Source organism: Rhinolophus ferrumequinum, chromosome 14 (assembly GCF_004115265.2).
Source record: "Rhinolophus ferrumequinum isolate MPI-CBG mRhiFer1 chromosome 14, mRhiFer1_v1.p, whole genome shotgun sequence".
Taxonomy (NCBI): Eukaryota; Metazoa; Chordata; class Mammalia; order Chiroptera; family Rhinolophidae; genus Rhinolophus; species Rhinolophus ferrumequinum.
In genome coordinates, this window is record NC_046297.1 from 20,622 (window position 1) to 38,903 (window position 18,282).

Here is an 18,282-nt window from a genome sequence, read left to right on the forward strand (position 1 = left end):
AATGCATCTGCCTGTGTAAGCCCAGGAGAAACTGAGAAAATAACCACTCAATCAACCTACAGAATCATGAAAAAGAAGAAATCATGTTGTCACTGGGTTTTGGTGTGATTTGTTATTCAGAGGTAGGTAATTGGAACTGTAGCTTCAGTAAAATAAGTAATGAGGTGTATCTCTTACTGGCTCACACAGTATCTGTTTATGCTGTGCTATTATTCCAAAAGACATATTAGCTAATCTGAAGAGAGATGGCAAAGTATCATAATTGTAAATGCCTCGGATTGATGAGTATTATTGAACATTTCTTGAGTAACTATAACTGCAGTGTTATCTTTAAAACAAAGAAATACCCATCTATTAAGTGTTTTTACTTTTTGTGGAACTCGACATTGCTACAAATATAATCTTCGAATACCCACTACCTTTTATAGTGTAAGAAGAGTAATCGCCATTAACTGTAATACCCTCAAATGAGTTCTGAAATGGATAGAGAAGACATATAAAGAAGTAAAGAAAGAAAAAAAAATTATACTCATCATTATTACTTGGACAATAAAGAAACCTTAGTTTTACAGATATAGGGGAACAATAAAAAAAGTCATCAATAAGATGGCAAAACATCATCTTCATCAAAAAGTCAAGAAATTCTCTTAACTTTTTCTGGCAAACAATTTGTTTTAGTGAGATTCTGGGACTGTGTAGGATTTGTTCATATACCCCTTTGTTTATAGATTTGGCAAATAGTTATTGAGCGCTTATTATTGTGCCAAGCATTGTGTTAAATATTAGAGATGTCCTAGTGAATGAGACAGATGTGGTTTCTGACCACACAAAGTCAGCTAGGGGTTTAGGGTTGATGGGTAATGTGAACACACTGTTGCAATAGAGTGTGACTGGTGATAGGATAGGATCCTATAGTAATAGGATTTTGTTGATTCTTCTTAAAAGTTTCTTTTAGCCCAATAGCTTCCAGGCTGCAACTGTAAAAACACCACTGTTCATTCTATAAATTGTTCACTTTTTCAGAGAGTGCTGTGTTTTGACCCCTCACTTCACAGCTTCCTGGAAACCTATTAATGCCCTTGAATTATATCACAGGGGGATCCTTATGTTATATTGTATCCTGATACTACTGAACCACAAAAGATGATGCACATTAGAAGACATCATACTTTGATTTTCCCTTAGGATTTCCAGCTGGTGCCCAAATGCATATTTTGGAAGAGAGTATCTTTAGAGAGCAAAGTGAAGACCCTTTCTAATGCCACATGAGAAGTACATTCAAATGTCTAAAGTATGCTTTTCCTTATGCCCCTTTATATCTACCGCTGGGACTCCCAGCCTCAATTTTGGTTTATTTTTGACTCTGCTATCTCACATGCATCTGAAGACCAAGACCTGCCTTATTCATGCTTGTAGACCCTGTAAGCACATAATACATGTTGAATGAGAAATGCTGCCGAAAAATTACCGTTTGAGACTGTGACTATTTTCCCACTGTTTTTATCTAGGCATGTTCAAAACTTTGATTTTTAAAACCAGTTTACCAAACTACCAAAGAACAAAAACAAAGAAAAGAAATATATAAACACAGAAAGCAGGACAAGAATTGTGCCTAGCTTTTTTCTTTTTTTAAAATTTTACATGTGAAAGATAATCTTACAATAAAAGTGAACTGGCATCTTAAGATGATTAACCATACACCAGGGAGGACTATGGGTGGAGCTGGGCCCCTCATTAACTCTGTAGACATGACTTCCTGTTAAACTTTGTGGTAACTTCCAGGGGAGGGATGCTAATAAATAGGGAAGCCATCCGGGAAGGGGGAATTTTTGTCAAGTGAGTGGCCTGCTGGAGCCTTCGGCAAGTGTGCATTCACACACTCCTTGGTGGCTTTTTTTCCTCCCCCCCCCCCCCCGAATAAACCGCTCTTTTGGTGGACTACCTGGAGAATTATCTGGCCAGTAAACATAGAAAACATCTCAAGAAAATAGTTTTTATTTGTCTTATGTTGTTCATAAACTTCATTATTGTATATATGTCAGGGACAATATGGTACAAAAACAAAATTAAATGTTAACCTGTTTTCTGAAATGAAATGTAAACCGGTATGCATCGTGTCTATAAGACGCTGTTACTAGAGTGCCAAACAGGTATTAAAAAATTAACAAAAATTAACACAAATTTACTTCTTAGATGACAGATGTTCACAAATTTCCAAACAAAAGAACCAGCCATCAAGAAAGAATTGAGATCGCAAGAATAAGCCTTCACGTAATAGCTGCAAAGTGCGACGGCCAGGAGTCCCTCCTCCATGGAGAGCTGCACTCAGATCGGCGGCGTTGGCTGCAGTTCCCGTAATCAGGTCACCGGCTTTAACTCTGCAGCGCTCTCCTCACGCTTCTTTCTTCTCTGTGCTGGAGACCGAGAGCTCGGCGGAGAAAAAGCTGTAGCCCCTTCCTCCTGCGGAACCTCCCCTGCCGGTCACCTCGCAGGCTCCTCCCCTATCCCCGCCCCGCCCCTGTCTCCGCCCCTATCCCCCTCTTTCTTCCTCCCGGCCCTCCCCTCCCAGCCCCCGGCCTGGTGACGGACACCTCCCGCCTCCGACGCCCGCTCTGGAGCCGCAGCCTGGCTCGCCCCGCCCGGTTGTCCGCTGCCGCAGTCATGGCTGCTGACGGGGTGGACGAGCGCTCGCCGCTGCTGTCAGCACCGCACTCGGGAAACGTCACTCCCACCGCCCCACCGTACCTGCCGGAGAGCAGCCCTGGAGGTAAGGCCGACACAGACCTTTCCAGTCATGAGTCTCCTAGAATGGCAAGAACAGGGGAGCTCCATTCCAGGCGGACCCGAGCTCGCTCGGCTGGGGTACGGGGATGCCGGCTCCTTCGGAGCCTGCCTGCTGGGAGCTTCGCTGCAGGGCTTTGTGGGGTGTGGTGCATGTGCGCGTGTTTCACCGGTTCTCACCCAGGGCTGCAGAACATGACTGCAATCACACACGCCGGGCTTCGCTGTTTTACGGCAGACCCAGGTGTAGCTGGGAGGTGGTGCTCATCTTTCACGATCATTCGCAGATCCTTTCAGGTTGCTGAGACCCGGAGTCCTGCTCACCTTGGCGTCTGTCCTTGAAAAGGTTTAGCTTGGAAAATATACATCTCCTATTGTTCACCCACCAGTGCTCTGTTCAATCTTGAAATTGCTTTACCAGAAGGAATAATCAGTATTCCTAATATGTCTGAAATTTCTGCCCTTCCTTATTTCTCCTGCTTGTAAGCGGTATGTGTTAGCTTTGGATGTGAATGATGAGAAATCAGAAGGGATATTTTTGATGCATATCTAGGTGAGATTGAAATTAACTTCTAAAAACTAGCCAAAGTTAATACTGCATGTATTTCTATATTTTTCTTCTCAAGACTGACTCCAAAAAGATTTGTTAGCAACGGGATTTGGAGAAAGAAAGGGGGATCTATTTAAGAAACTATTAAATTTATTAAAAAGATCTTTGTTCTAAGCCTTTTAGTGGATTCCTGTAGTAGAAATAAGGTGGGGTCAGAAGTTATAGAAAACTGAAGGCAAGACTTTAAAAAAACCACTTAAGAGTACTGAAAACATTGGTCAGATATGGCACTTGCAAATGTAGCTTAAGTGCATCCTTCTTTTTTTAGCTGAAGGTGAGAAATGTTTAAAAACCCAAGGAAGCAACGTTAATGCTTTTGACAATATGGGCAGATCATGATACTTGTACACAACTTTTTCTAAATTCAAGGTTTAGAAATTGGAGCAGCTGTGGAGCACGTTGACCTTGTCTAGTACTTAATATTTTTCATTAAGAACATTATAACTTGAGAAGCAGCAGTTGAGACCTTAATCCACACTTAACAAGATGCAGGACAAAGGAAAAAGATGTTTACCTGTGAATAATTCAGTGTGATCAATGAGTGAGAAATGAGGTGCGAAATGGAACAGATTCACCCACAGAAAACACACAAGTTGCGTTTTTTGTCAGCATTAAACTGGCATCAGAGGATACCAGGTGGAGAATTTCCCTTGGTGGGCAAATTTGATATTAATATTTTACTGTTATATAAATTTTATGGTATAGAAGAGGATTAAATACTTAGCAATGAATGCCTCAACTTTATCAATTCACCCTTTTAAGACACAATATTTGATAGTTTATTAAGAGGCAGAATTTGGATTTAAGCAATTTTCTTATAATAGATTTTCATGCCCTCTATGTTGCACCTACGTTTCTGTTTTTTTAAATTAAATAGTGGCTAAATTATTCCACTAAATGGTCATATGCACAGATCTGCCTGTAGACTTCATCATTTGTCATATATTTGTTTAGTCTGGTAATATTGCTACACAGTAAGGTACAAGTTACAGTTTAGCCACAGACACAAAGAAGTTTCATTTCAGAAAACTTTTAATAACCAAAGAACTTAGACAGATTAGATAATTAGAAACATTAATTTTATATGGCATGATGCCTAGGAAGTTAGAAGCTTAAATGAGAAGTAAAGGCTTTTTTTTTTTTTTTTTTTTTTTTTTTTTTTTTTGCATTTTGACAGAATACCTTTTCTTAATAAATAAAAAATAAGTATCTTCATAAATATTATGAGGAATAGGAATACACAAGTTCTGATTCTGGAACACCACTTGCCACTCATTTAGAAATTCACTGGGCAGCACAATGTGCCAGAGGCTGATCTCGGTGCACAGGACTGACCAAACCTATGCCCTGCGGAGCCCATGTTGTACTGGGAAGAGAAAAATGAGTAAACACATGGCTGAATTAAATCAACCTGTAAGAAACACTGTCACCAGACCATCGGTTTTCAGTAGTTGACAACAATTAGAATTGAGGCTAAGGATTCAAAAGACCAGAAATAGAAGGTACTTTTTGATAATGAGTGTTGGTTTATGGTACCGTTTCTAATTGACTTTTTCTTAAGTACTTAACAGCCATAACTATCAAATATTTTCTCCAATCTAACCCTTTGCTCTCTGTGTCACCTTCTAAGAACAGGAATGTTAGCTCCTACCCCAAGATGAAATTTTCCATTGTATGAAGAAAGTTGGTGGAGTATTTATTTGTAGGTTATTGATGATGTAGTGGGGAACAATTACTATTTTGCACCTGGTTCTAGCGTAGTGCAAATCAAGTGTGGTCTGTGCAACAACCCACCTGGGTTTCTAAGTGGAATGCTGCCAGTGGTCCTCACTCTCAGTACTGGATTCCTCCATGGAGGGGGTCACTGCTCTGCTGACGACGGTGCCCCACTTTTTACACTTGTCAGCTGTACTACGGCATAGAAAGTAAACTCAGACAGTTTTAGTATTACTTGAAAAGAGATTGGAAGAAATACCATAAAATTTACACAATTTGGTTATATTTAATTGATTTCTTTATACGTCTGTTAACTTTATTGGTAGGATACAGCAAAAGTGTGGGACGTTGACACATAAATTATATAATCATTCAAACAAATGCAGGTGTGCTGGGGAGGAAGAGAGTGTGAGTGATTTGCTCAGTGCTGTGGGAGGGGGTGTGTAGTAAAAAGACGTGCTCTGGTTTGGGAAGCCAGGAACAGCTATTGATGAGGCCTAACACTTGGCAAAGTGGGGATTGGAAGAACATTCTAGGCAAAGCAAACTGTGTGTGCAAAAGAAAAATCCTTTAGCAGGCTAAGAACCTGAAGGATGGCCAGGGCAGCTAACGCAGGACCACAGTGGGGAACTGGCTGCAGAGAGGGACTGGAGAGGTGAGTGTGGTGACGTTCTCCACAGATCCTCCTCCCCTCCTGAGGGCCTCCTGGTTATTGGGGCCCTTGGATAGAGCATCCCATTGAATCTGGGTGACCCTGCGATTCAGCTTTGACCTTCAGACTAAGGTAGCAGAGCTGCATGACTTTGGGGACTTGGTCACAGAAGTGGTGACAGAGGTCTTGCACCTGCTGCTTCTGTCTCTTGTAAAGCCTACTCTTTACAAGGAAAGTAAGTTGTCATGTGAGGGTTTGTGTACCCTGAGACTACCCTGCTTTGAAGAACCCTGACTAGCCACATGGAGAGGGACGTGGAGATGGGCGCCTGACCAGCCTTCAGATGTGAGTGTGAGGAAGCCATCTTGGATGCCCCGTCCAGTTCAGCCTTCAGGTGACCCCATCCCAAGCCATATTCTTACTGCCCACACGTGATAGGTTCTAGGTGAGGTGAACAATCCACAGAACGTAAGAGTAATAGTGGGTTGTTGTCCTGGGCACTAAGTTTTGGGTGATTTCTTCTGCAGTGGCTGATGACCAGAGCAATACCTGTTAATCTGTCCGTGCAGCAAGCTGTTGGCCACGCTGAGGAACTTTGCCTTAAGCAAGGGGATGTTTTGCTTAGATTTCTATTGTTGTTTTTTTAACATCACTCTATAGATTAAAGATTTAAATTTAGGAGGCAAGAGTGAATGAGAGCAGATGACTTGAATGGCTACGGGAATGATTCAAGCAACTTTGATAAACCGTGATGATGGCTTAGACTCAGGTGCTGGTAGAGGTACAGAGATGGCCTGATGTTCAGGAAGTAACTTGAACAGGGCGTGATGGTAGATGGGACGGGGGAGGGAGAGGCGGGTGGCAAGGATATCTCCTACAATTCTGGCTTCCACAGCTGGTGGTGTGATTGCCTGAATGCCAGAAGAGGACCAACTGTTGGGGAACACAGCTCATGAGCTTAGTTTAGACATGATGATACATTTAAGATGCTTTCAAATATCCAAGAAGAGATGTCAGATAGGCAATTGGATCTGTAGGTGTAGGGCTGAGAAATGGATCTTGGGCTGAAAATATAAAACTGTATTTGCATATGGCAGTAGATGAAAACATGGGTGTTGATTCACAGCTTCCCAAGGCGCCACCCGTGACCACGGACGTGCAAACACAACGTACGTGTGTTACGTTACTGATTATCCTTAGTCCTTGGAGCAGTGAAAGCATTCAGGCCAGTTGCCTCCATCTCAGTAGCGATACAAATACTATCACTTTCTCTGTGTGCCAACGTTTGGAAAGGTTTGGGAAGATTTGTATGACACCACTTAGGGAGAAAGACTACAGTAAGAAGAGGACAGAGCCTGGGACAGAGCTTTGAGAAACTCCCACATTCAGTGACTAGTTAGAGGAAGATGAGCCTACAAAAGACCGAAAAATAGCTTCCCAGAGGTATGAGGACAGCCATGAGATGTAACATCACAGAATGAAGGGGGAGGAAAGTTCAGGAAAGGAATAGCCAAACGTCAGAAGCTGTAAGAAAGAGCAGATAGATCAGGAGTAAAAAATATCTTTTGAACTTAGTGTCCTGGGGATCGTTAGTGACCTTAGAATTATTTATATGTTTATATTTAAGTCCTTTTTAAAGAATTGAACAATTCATTTCAATTGAATGTAATATTCTAACATACGTTTATTTTAATTGTAAAATTACCTTAAAACAACTTCAGCGAAGAAGCTAATATTTCTTTATTCTGAAACACACTTTGATTTCCTATGAAACATAATTGTGTTTTACAAGGCATTGTCATTTCCTTTTTACCTTTGATTTGTTTTTTAAAAAATGTATAAATTTGAAATTGCTTGAGGAAATGTTTTCAGTGCAAATAGAAAATAAATTGACTCTTGGTTTGAGAGATAAGTTGTTTAATATGTACTCTTGTACTTCTTAGAAATTGTACAGTAAATAAGGTATAATTTTAGCCATCCTCTTAGGTTCGCTATCTGAAGAAATCTAAAGTTAGAAATGGTACCTTGGTTTAAAATATGACAAAGTCTAATTTCACTTAGAACTATGAGCTGCACTAGACTAGAGTTTTGCCAAGTGACTTAATTCAGCCTGCTGTGACAGACAGAGTACTGTAGACTGGGCAACTTAAATGACACGCGTTTATTTCTCACAGTCTGGAGGCCGGGAAGCCCAAGATCAAGGTGCCAGCAGTTTGGTGTCTGGTGAGCTCGCACCTCTGGATTGCAGACTGCGCGTCCCCTTGCATCTTCACATGCTTCAAAGCGGCCAGGGAACTCTCTGGGTCCCTCCCTTTCACAGGAGCACTAATCTCATTCACGAGGGCTCTGCCCTTATGTCCTAATCACCTTCCAGGAGCCCCACCTCCTAACCTGTCACATTGGGGGTCAGAAGCTGAACATAGGAATTTCGACACAGACATTCAGTCCGTTGCACTGAGCTAGAGTCCGTGACTATATTTGGGCACTCTCAAATCTCTGACCCTCCTTGCAGCCGTGCAGAGGTTAAGGTTGGGGTTTGCTGTGGATGGTCAGGAAGAGATGGTGCACACCACACACACAGCCCACTGTGTGACTGAAGTTCTCACTATGTTTGCCAAAGGTTCTGAAGCCCATGGAAGGCAGGTTGTCACGATGAGCAGAAGGAGATGCCAGCAAAGCCCCCTGGAAGCAAACTGGGGTCTGTGCAGCTGCTGCCCTACTGAGCCGTGGGGTCTGTGGGAGCTTGATTTTGTGCTACAGCAAATGCTTCATTTACAGGAATTTTCTCAAAGTGGCTCTTGAGAATCAAAATCTGTGTCACTGAGGCCACACCCTCATGAACGGAACATAGAGTCCCATTTGATGGGGTACGTATGCTTCCAGTTCTCCAGTGTTGTGGCAAGCCCATATCCTACGACAACCCTGTTCCATTATTTGGCAGGTGTCAGGCTCCACAATTCCTTCATAATACCCACATTTTTTCCTGGCTCTACCCAGCATCTTTAAAACGTTTACCAGGAAATGTTTCATTCAGTTTCATCCTTTCAAATACTTGAGTGCCTATTATATACTGTTCCAGATGTTGGGGAGCTTACATTCTGGTGAGACCTGCATAATTTCAGAGAGTGAAGAAAATAAGCAGGGTGTGAGGACAGAGTAACTGGCTGCAGGGGAGTGTTTCAGATAGTATGTTTAGGAAAGGTAACTCAGAGATGACAGTTGCTTAGAGATCTAAAAAATGAATCAGAATCAGCTGTTGGAAGACTTAGGAGAGGAGTGTACCAGGCACCTGGACAGCAAATGTAAAACATGCTGTTTTAAAACAGGATGAGGTTAGAGCCTGATGATTTAGGGGAAGTGTGGTAGAGGAAGTTAGAGGGTGCCGGGAATGTCTTCAGGAACTGGGACGATACCTTCTAAGTGGGTCCTCAGATCTTTTTGGCCCATTCTGAGTTGGACCTGGGGTAGGGACCTGGGGAAGCCTTCTTCTGTGATGATAGCCATAACCCCTGTCTTCCACTGACTGGTGGTCCACAGTGGATTTTTGAGTCCTGAATTAACACCATTTCAGAGCCAGTTCCTATGAATCCCTGAAAGATGTAGATGTTTTCTTTTCCCCAGTGCACAGTCACCTGATAAATGGACTCGGGTCTCTTTGGGGAAAGCTTGGAGAGTGACAATAAATCCTTTGCAGTGCTGCTAGATGTTCCTAAAGGGCACAAACCAGCCCTTCCGTGAAGGTGCCCTGGGTCTGTGAACTTGCTATTATTAGGCATCGGATGGAAATTTGTGACTCTCCACTGTGACTACTCAAGTCAGGTTTCTGGTTATAAGACCTACATATTTCTATTTTACTAGAAGAAAGTAACGTTTTTGTAGATTACCCATCCATTTCTATCCTAGGCTCCTTTCAGTTAGCCAAGGGTCCTTGTTCTCTAACACTGACTCTTTCCCATTATAATCAATGGCTCCACCTTGTCTTTGGCTTTTCAGTGCTGCCATGCAGCTTCTGTTCCCCTGGTGTCCCGATATGCCCACTGAAGTCAAGCAGCACGTCACAGTGGAGGTGTCCCATCCTGCAGTGCCTGGCTGCGGAGGACAGCCACACAGCTGACGCATGCATTCCCCTGTCATGTGTGTCCATGCCCGATGAAAGGAGTCTCCACTGGGTCCTCTTGGGATGGAAGGGGGGCGTGCTATGCAGGGTTCACAGGATGAACTCACTCCAGCATTTCTAACTCCCTAAGCCTTAGATAGCTGCTTCTGCATCATGCTAGGGACGCTCTGACATCTCAGCCTCATTAAATGTAAGGCCGGTGTCATCACCCAACAAGTAGGCTGATTGAGCTCCTTCCAGATTCAAAACAAACATCGAATGCAGACCATCTGGCAAGTGCCCCATATTATGAACTTGGCTCCGCTCGGTGTGACATTTCATCCTCTTTGATGCAAGCCCTGAGGATCTGCTCCTACACATATTCTCCAGGAATCTTACAATGTATCATATCCAAACTTTGCAATTCTCTTGTATCGGCTGCTGCTTCTTGAGTCACACTTGTACTTGTCCTCCTGGGGCATGTGGAGATCTGATCCTAGTTATGGGTCTTGACAAGACAATGGGCCTTACGGACAATGGCTGTCTTTTTGTAAGACAGCTGCCTCAGGTGAGGTTATTACAGAGTTTTCGAGTGAGGCAAGATTTGTCCCCTCAGACACCAGAGGACACAAGCTGCGTTCCACTCACAAGTGACTCGGGTTAAGATTCTCAGCTCTGTTTGGCTTCAACCAGGTGGCCCCATTCCAAGCCTCAGATTCCCACTCCTTTGCAGTCAGCTTCCTACCTTGTACATGAGAGACATGGCAAGAGTGTGGATTTAACTGATATTATAATTTTGCAGTCTACACAATTCCATTTTGTGTTTTATTTCCAGCAAGATAAGCTCTGTGACGATTAGAAATAAGTGACACTTTCAGGGCTGTGACTGAAGTTCTCTGGTTCTGTGACTGTGACTTCATCTGAGACCTTCTCATTTTCTTTCTGTAAGGGCCCCGGTGCATCCATGAGAATCTGCCCACATCACAGTCCATACAGTAATTATTGCTGCCATCATGGTCAAGTGAGGGGCCGCAAACATGACAGTCACCTCCAGGGACAGTGATTTGTCAGGAGGCCACTGCATGCCGTCACTTACTACCACACCATGTCCCACCGGGGAAGGAGCTCAGCACTGCGTTCAAGCCCAGGGGGTGACCAAACCTGCTCCTCTAGTCCCATTTCTGACGGTCTGTTTCCAGGGCTTACTCCTGGTTCAAGTTTTTGAATCAGTTAGGGCCTGAAGGTAGAAACCACACAATAAAATCAAATAGAAATAATTGTTAATTAGGTATAAAGTCGTTCATCAGGTAACTAAAAGGTGAAAATATTACCCTAAGCTGTCATGTGGGACCAGATCCAGGATCAGCTGCCACCCCTGGTGCGGGGAGAACAAGGGAAGAGATTGGAGTTATTGAAGTTTGGTAATTTAGAGGCAGGGCCCTGTGGAACTGAGACATGACGTCTGAGAGGCACCAGCCAGCTGTTGCTGAAGTATCAGCTCTGGAGAAGGACTTTGTACACCTGGGGAAAGGGCCGCAAGTCCTTTCTTCCTCCTCCAACCTTGCCGGCCCCTTCATCACCTCCTATTAGCAGAATACAGCCTGCAGCCAGCTAGCAAAGCCAGGATGTGGTGTGCAGACTTCCAGCCCCGCAAGGCAGCATGCATGGGTGGCATTGGAACTGACAGTCGGTCACCTCATAACTAGCACATTTAACTTCCCATCAGGCTTCAGCCTCAGGCTTCTTCTGAGGTGTCATGGTTCCAGGAGAACTTTGGTTTCAGAGGGGGAGGAACTCAAGGTAGTCTTGTCTTTCTCGGTGTTTGTTGAACTGCAGTGTGGAGGTTTCACAGTAGAATTCCTTGCCCCACAGCAAAGCTCACTGTTCCCAGCCCCTACTGTCCACCCAGACCCTCAGGAGGAGAAAGCCAGGGCCTTCCTCACAGGCTGGTCCTTTGTGCTTTTCTTGCTCAACCTATAATCATAATGTCCTAAAGTAACCTTCGCATTTTAATCTGATGTCATTTGTCAGTTTTGATACATCTTCCTTGGTCAAGGGCCTGAAGGCATAAACAGTGTATTAGTGGAAATAAGTGAATTAAACTGGAAAATATTGCCATGGAAGAGACTTATAAAGGAATAGCTGAGATAAAAGAAGTCTGATACCCAGCAAAAACAATTTCAGCCTTTCAAATGCTGGAGGCTATATCTGGTAAAATATGAAGCTTGGATTAATACACCAAGATGAATTAGCAGGATGGAGAGGCTGTTTGCCATAAAATAGATAAATCCAGTTGATGTTTGTGATGGAAAGTGTAATTTGATCACTTGTGGGTTTACAGAATAATAACGATTCCTGCAGAGTGTTTTAGGAAGACAGTTATGGATGCCTTGAGATCCATATTCTTTCATCTTGTCTCTTTTACAAGTCTCGGTTTTTCTATGAAGTTTTTATTATAAAACTGATTGTATTTTCATACTCTGTTCTATTTTTTATCTTCCCTGACTCTTCCCCGTCCCCCCCACCTCTTTAACTCAGATCTGACTCTTCCCTAAGTGTTTCTGCAGAACCCTCATTAGTCCTTCCATCTTGTCCCTGCACTAAATTTTTGCAATAAGACAGACGAGGTGCTGCTCTTGTGCAGACGCCTCCGAGAGGCTCTGCTCTTAGCTTTGCAGAGGTGGCTGGAGAAGTCTACTCAAAACTTCTCTGGAATTCAGTTTTCTCTTCTGAAAGATAGAGAAATTATACTGTTTAATTCCAAACATTGTTTGAATTTCTAACAATGTTTGAATTTGTACAATTCTGAAAATTTGAGGGATTGTTTTCAGGATTGAGGACTAATGCTCTAACCAATACTGCTCACATGGAGAAAAAAATATTTTTTGTTTGGGCAAACCCCATAAAGAAAACAACTATTGGTTTAAATAAGAAAACTTTCAAAATGAATTTTTGTGACTTTTAATATCTAATTCTCCCTAGTTCTGAGATGACTGGACTTTTTGTGCAGGGCAGAAATGTAAAATAGGCACAATAGTGGTGATCTGCTGTTTTACCGTGAAAAGAGACAAAATGAACACTCTGTAAGTTGCTAATTACTGTAGGCTACTAACTGTGGAATAAATATCTGGAATTCCAAGTCCCTTACAAGAGGAGATGGAGTTGTAAGGTCTTCTTGGGTAAACATCACAGAAATATCTAAATCAGCTTAGGGCTGAAGTAATGGGCAGAAAATTGCAATGAAAGGCCTGAAAGCTTTGTTCAGTGGAGCCATTAAGCGGCCACATCTGTCACTATTGATCTCTTACGTTGATTCCACTCTTCTGCTGGGCCAGGCCAGTGTCCCCTGCTGCCTCACCTCACTCAGTGCAGGATCTGGGGAGGGTCGTCTGCAGGAAAGAGCCTCGGTGTCAGTCACACTGCACTCCCCAGCTTGGACCTGAGCTTCTCTGTGAGGACAGTGGCAGTCATGTGGTGTCATTTTCCCAAGAGAAACAGATGTGTCTGATAGACTTCAGTGAGTCATGCATTCATTTATTCACTCGTTCACCCCTCCATTCCTTAAGTGTTTAGTGAGCATTTGTCACAGACCAGACCCTATTGCAAGAGTGGTGAATCTGTCCTGAGCAACCCAGGTATGACTCTGGCCTCATGGGATTTATAATCTCCCCATTTCATTGTTTTAGAGTCTTATTAAAATACAGCATTACACTAGTTTCAGGTGTACAACACAGTTATTCATAATATCCCCCATTTTAGATTTATAGTCCTCCCTCCGCTTCCCGAGAGTAGATTTGGTTATACTTCTGTTACTGAAGGCTGTTCCTTTTAGGCAGATCAAAAATGATGTAGTGCAGATCTCAGGATAAATTCTCAGGGTTTTGCTGGCTCTGATGCACTTCAGTGGCTTCTTAAGATCAACCATGGAAACCTTCTCTTTGAGCAAAGCTTTTTGCCTGGGTTTCACTGTCCTTTTGTGTAGTTGCAACACGCGGCCTCCTTCCCTCACCACCAATTCACTTGTTTTATTTGTGAAATCCTCTTGTCTTTACATTTCTACCACACTGTGTAAGATAGAGACCTGGAATTATAGGAAAACTACTTCACATTACTTTACAATTCAAGGGAAAAGCAAGAGAGGAAACTCCTTTGATCGGTAACGCTATGCTCCTAATCATTACAAAGCAGGCATCCTGTCCTGATTTTCAGGTGAGGTGTGTGGCTGATCAACTTACCTGCAGTTTGCAAGGGCTCAAGTCTACTGTTGACTCACTGCTACTCTAACCTGCTTTTGTCTTCTTGATTAATACATTACAGATCTCTTTGGATCAAGCTCAAACTCTTTTAAGGATTTAAAGCTACTTTTATAATTTAAGACATCTGTAGCTGCTTTTCAAGTTCAGTGTTTGGCAGTGCTCTGGTGGAAGCCTCCCAGAACCGTGTGTGTTATCACTCAGAGTGGCCTCTCAGAGCCTCGCTGCTGCACAAATTCACCTTGTTATGGATCATTTGAATGAATAACACTTGTTGCTAGTCCTTTTGCAAGACTGAAGCAGTCTACATGATAAACCGTGATGATACCAAGTGGTAAATGTGGATTTTAAACATACCACAATGAGCTATGCTCTAACTCATTTTGAAATATCAGAGTTCAGAATCCAATCCAGTGGATAGAAAATCTCTATTTCAAAAATAGCTCTTTTCATGATTAGCTATTGTACTATGAGTGCTTTTTAGTGTCACAGAAGCCCCTTGAATACCAGTTCTCTTGTGGGCTCCAATCATGTGTTAAGGTTTAGTCCTTTCTAGACGTCGTAGGACAACACCTTAGAATCAAAGGCCTCCTCATCTCCTTATGCCTGAGTAGCTATGGGACAGGCCTAGGCAGTCGCCCAGAACCCCGTTATGGAGTAGTGTATCTAGATTCTTCTCCTCAGGCTTGCACAGAAAGCATATATTTCAGGTAGATAAACATGATTCTGAAACTGGGCCCTTTATCTAATTAGTCAGCCTTAGCACTTTCGAAAACTGGTAGGTGTGTATATCTTTATATTCTGGGAATCTTCAAACACAAGAGTATGATGAACAAAGTGACCTTCTAAGTCATCGTAACCATCAATTATCAACATTTTGCTACTCTTGAAAGTTTCATCTATTTCCTAATTTTTGTTTTTGGAGAACGTAAACTGGATTCTAGACATATTTTTTTTACCCATATTTTAGTGAAATTCTTAAATTTTTAATTTAAGTAAGAATTGGAGAATAAAAATTGTTAAATTTGTTTTTGTTTTGTGTCTGAAATTAGCATGGTTCCATTACAGTTAGTTTTGTTCCATACTGATGAGTTTAGTTTTCCTAGATTCATTTTTATCTCTGCTTGACCAACACCAGGTCTTATATTAATATTTGCTACAAAAGACGCTGTAGAGCTGATTGTCCAGCTAGGTCTTATTTTCAGGGAAACATAGTATACAATTCATGTGTATGTACATATGCTATTTAAAAATTTTGCTTTCATTGACTATTTCTCTTTCTTTGTAGTCAGATCCTTAGTGTGAGATTTTTATTGTAGACATCAATCATCACTTTCTTGTTACAAGTTCTATGAATTTACACACAGGAATGGAGTGGCAATTTTGGGTATAGGTTAGTAAAGGGAACTGGGTCATTGGGGTTCACTGTGGCAAACATGATTTGGACTTTATCAGACTTAGGAATTAGTCTACTTCACACGATAGTCCCATGTGCATTTCTGTTCTGAAAGTAGGTTAAGTTGGCTAGCTTTAAAAACATAACTAAAAGAATGGGAAAATTTTGATAGTTTCTTATTTACTTCTATTACTTATGTGCTCAAACCAGCCATCATATTTGTGACACTCTGATTCAGTGACTAATGCCTTTTCAGCGGAACTCCCACCACCATACACAGCCATTGCCAGTCCAGACGCCAGTGGTATTCCAGTAATAAACTGCCGCGTGTGCCAGTCTCTAATCAATTTGGATGGCAAGCTTCACCAGCATGTGGTTAAGTGCACAGTTTGCAATGAAGCTACGGTAAGTGGTGATTTCCATTAATAAAAGCATCCATTGTTGTCTGACATCTTCTCCCTAAAGGAAGTACTCCAGTAATGTAACTTAAACGTAGATGTGGCCGGACACAGATACGGCACATTTTTTTTATCCTTTCTTTCTTCACTCTGCCTGCTTCTCTTTTAACACACAACGTAGCCTCCGGGAGTTTATAGCTAACTTCACTGTGAAAATTTCATGGCAAATTTAAATTTAATGCCATTTGGCTCTGTACTTTCTAAAACGAGACTGAACGAGACTGAAAAATATTTATAATTATTTTCATTGTCTATCCACATCACAATGAAATCCATTATAGTTCTCACTGAAATGAAAATATACTGAGGTTCACTACAAATGTGGACTTTGTACTTAATGTGAAAATTATTTAAACTTTTTTTTATATCTATAGGATGTCACTATGGTTTTTCTGGGCGTTTGTGATCATACGTTTCTTATTGACATCTGTGCCATATTGTTTACAAGTAGCTTGGTATTTTATTTCATTTGCTTGATGTTGCTTTAGTGAAATGTTCAAAAAATTTAAAGGGCACATTTTTTAAATGAACTTTGGGAAGATCAACTAACTTTAAGTAAAACAGTTTCAAGTAATAAACTGCTAATGTGTATGTATACTGCTTAGATTAAATATATTTCTACTTTCATGGTTACGCTTAATTTTTTTAAATGGCAATCTCTCATAATTTGCAATTGAATGTTAATTTTTGTTGTTTATATTTTATTATTCTTTAGAAAAGTCTAAAAAAAGTCAGGGATTATTGTGTCTCTAAGATACTGGGCTTTATATGTTTTATATAAAAGTCATAAAATGAAACCTTACTCATGAAGCAATATATTTCATTGTAAATCTATTTTTCTATAAAGGACATCATTTGGAGAACTTTATTGTTTAGATAGGTGATACCTATAAAACCAGCTTTTTTTTTTTTTTTAGTTGAACACTTACTAGTGTATTTAATTAGCATTAACTTCCTTAGGGTTCTTTTTTGAGTTGGCAAGCTAATAAGAGATGCTAGACATGAGTAGTAGTTTAAAAAATAGCAGTGACTTACGGTTTCCTTGGATTTGATATTAGTGATCTTTATTCTCCTATTTTTCTACTGTTTTGTGAGATACAGTAGATTTATATTCAGAGATGGATTCTGTCTTTGTCAGCAGTGTATCACAGGTTTGCTGTGGGGATTAAAACAATTTCACAAGCAAGTAGTATATGGCTGTAATGGACTAGGGTCCTACAGAACAGTTTTCTTATGTCCCTCACTCGCTCTTACTGTGATGCGTTCTCATGTTAGCCACCCTGGGAATCAGTGTATCCATTCTCCTGGGCACCTCTGAGAGGAGCCTGACATTCCTGTGGAGAGGGACTAAAACAACCAGATAACAACACAACACAAAACAAATCCAAGGCTAGTAAGAGTCCTTTTTATTTCAGTAGATATTAGGTTGGTGCAAAAGTAATTGCGGTGTTTGCAATTTTTTAACCTTTTAAACCTCAATTACTTTTATACCAACCAAATAGAACTGGAAAGGGAAGTAAGGTGTGTGTGTATGTATGTGTGTAAATATGGATACATTTTACCAAGATTTAGAGAATACAGAATTTAGGGTTAAAGGAGAAGCGGTCTCCAGGACAAGTTAATGGAAAATTTGTGAAGTCCTGGAGAAAGAGTGGAGTTACTTGGCTACAGAACTGATAATGAGTCTGGGATTTGGAGGCTGATAGAGTGGAGTTTGAGTCCTAGCTCTTCTACTTACCATCTGTATAAACTTGGACACGTCTCTAAACTGAGGTTTCCTCGTGTCAAGTGCTAAAATGCTAACAGTACCTACTTCCTGGGGTTGTTTTTGGGGATGGGTAAAGTGCCCAGCACAGTGCCTGCCACATAACGAGTTTATTTTGCCAAGTAAGAATATGAAACTGTGCGCATCAGGGCAACATCCCTGCCCCGATTTCACTGAGGACCAGGCATGACGAGGCATGGGCTAGCTCTGGGACTGGCTCGGGGACCAGTGTTTGAAATCTTGTAGTTCATTCATTCGCCTTGTTTTACAAATGAGGAGCTAGGGTCTAGCAGTGAGGTAGGAATAAAATATAAAAACAAACCTTGTCATTTGCAAGCACACATTTACTTAATGGGAGAATTTGGGGATGCAAAAATTAAGCCAAATTCTGGTTTTTGTGATACTTTAGATAATATAGCAAAACATTCTGGATGTTTGTGCAGTTTAGATATTCAGCTTTTCTCGATAATAGAGTTTAGTAAGTTATCGGTGGCTTATTGCTAACTTTTATATATTTCTGCCAAGGGTGTTTACTTAAATTTTTTAAAATCTTTA

General features: G+C 41.4%; 1 protein-coding gene across 1 annotated transcript in view; it reads left to right on the forward strand.

The window, feature by feature from the left end:
• Positions 1-2,572: 2,572 nt before the first annotated feature.
• Positions 2,573-18,282, forward strand: part of PIP4P2 (phosphatidylinositol-4,5-bisphosphate 4-phosphatase 2) — a 33,269-nt gene continuing 17,559 nt past the window's right edge. The window contains exons 1-2 of the mRNA XM_033125776.1: positions 2,573-2,767; positions 15,761-15,909. Coding sequence (XP_032981667.1) covers positions 2,662-2,767; positions 15,761-15,909 — 255 coding nt within the window. The 5' untranslated portion in view covers positions 2,573-2,661. The remainder of the gene's footprint in view (positions 2,768-15,760; positions 15,910-18,282) is intronic.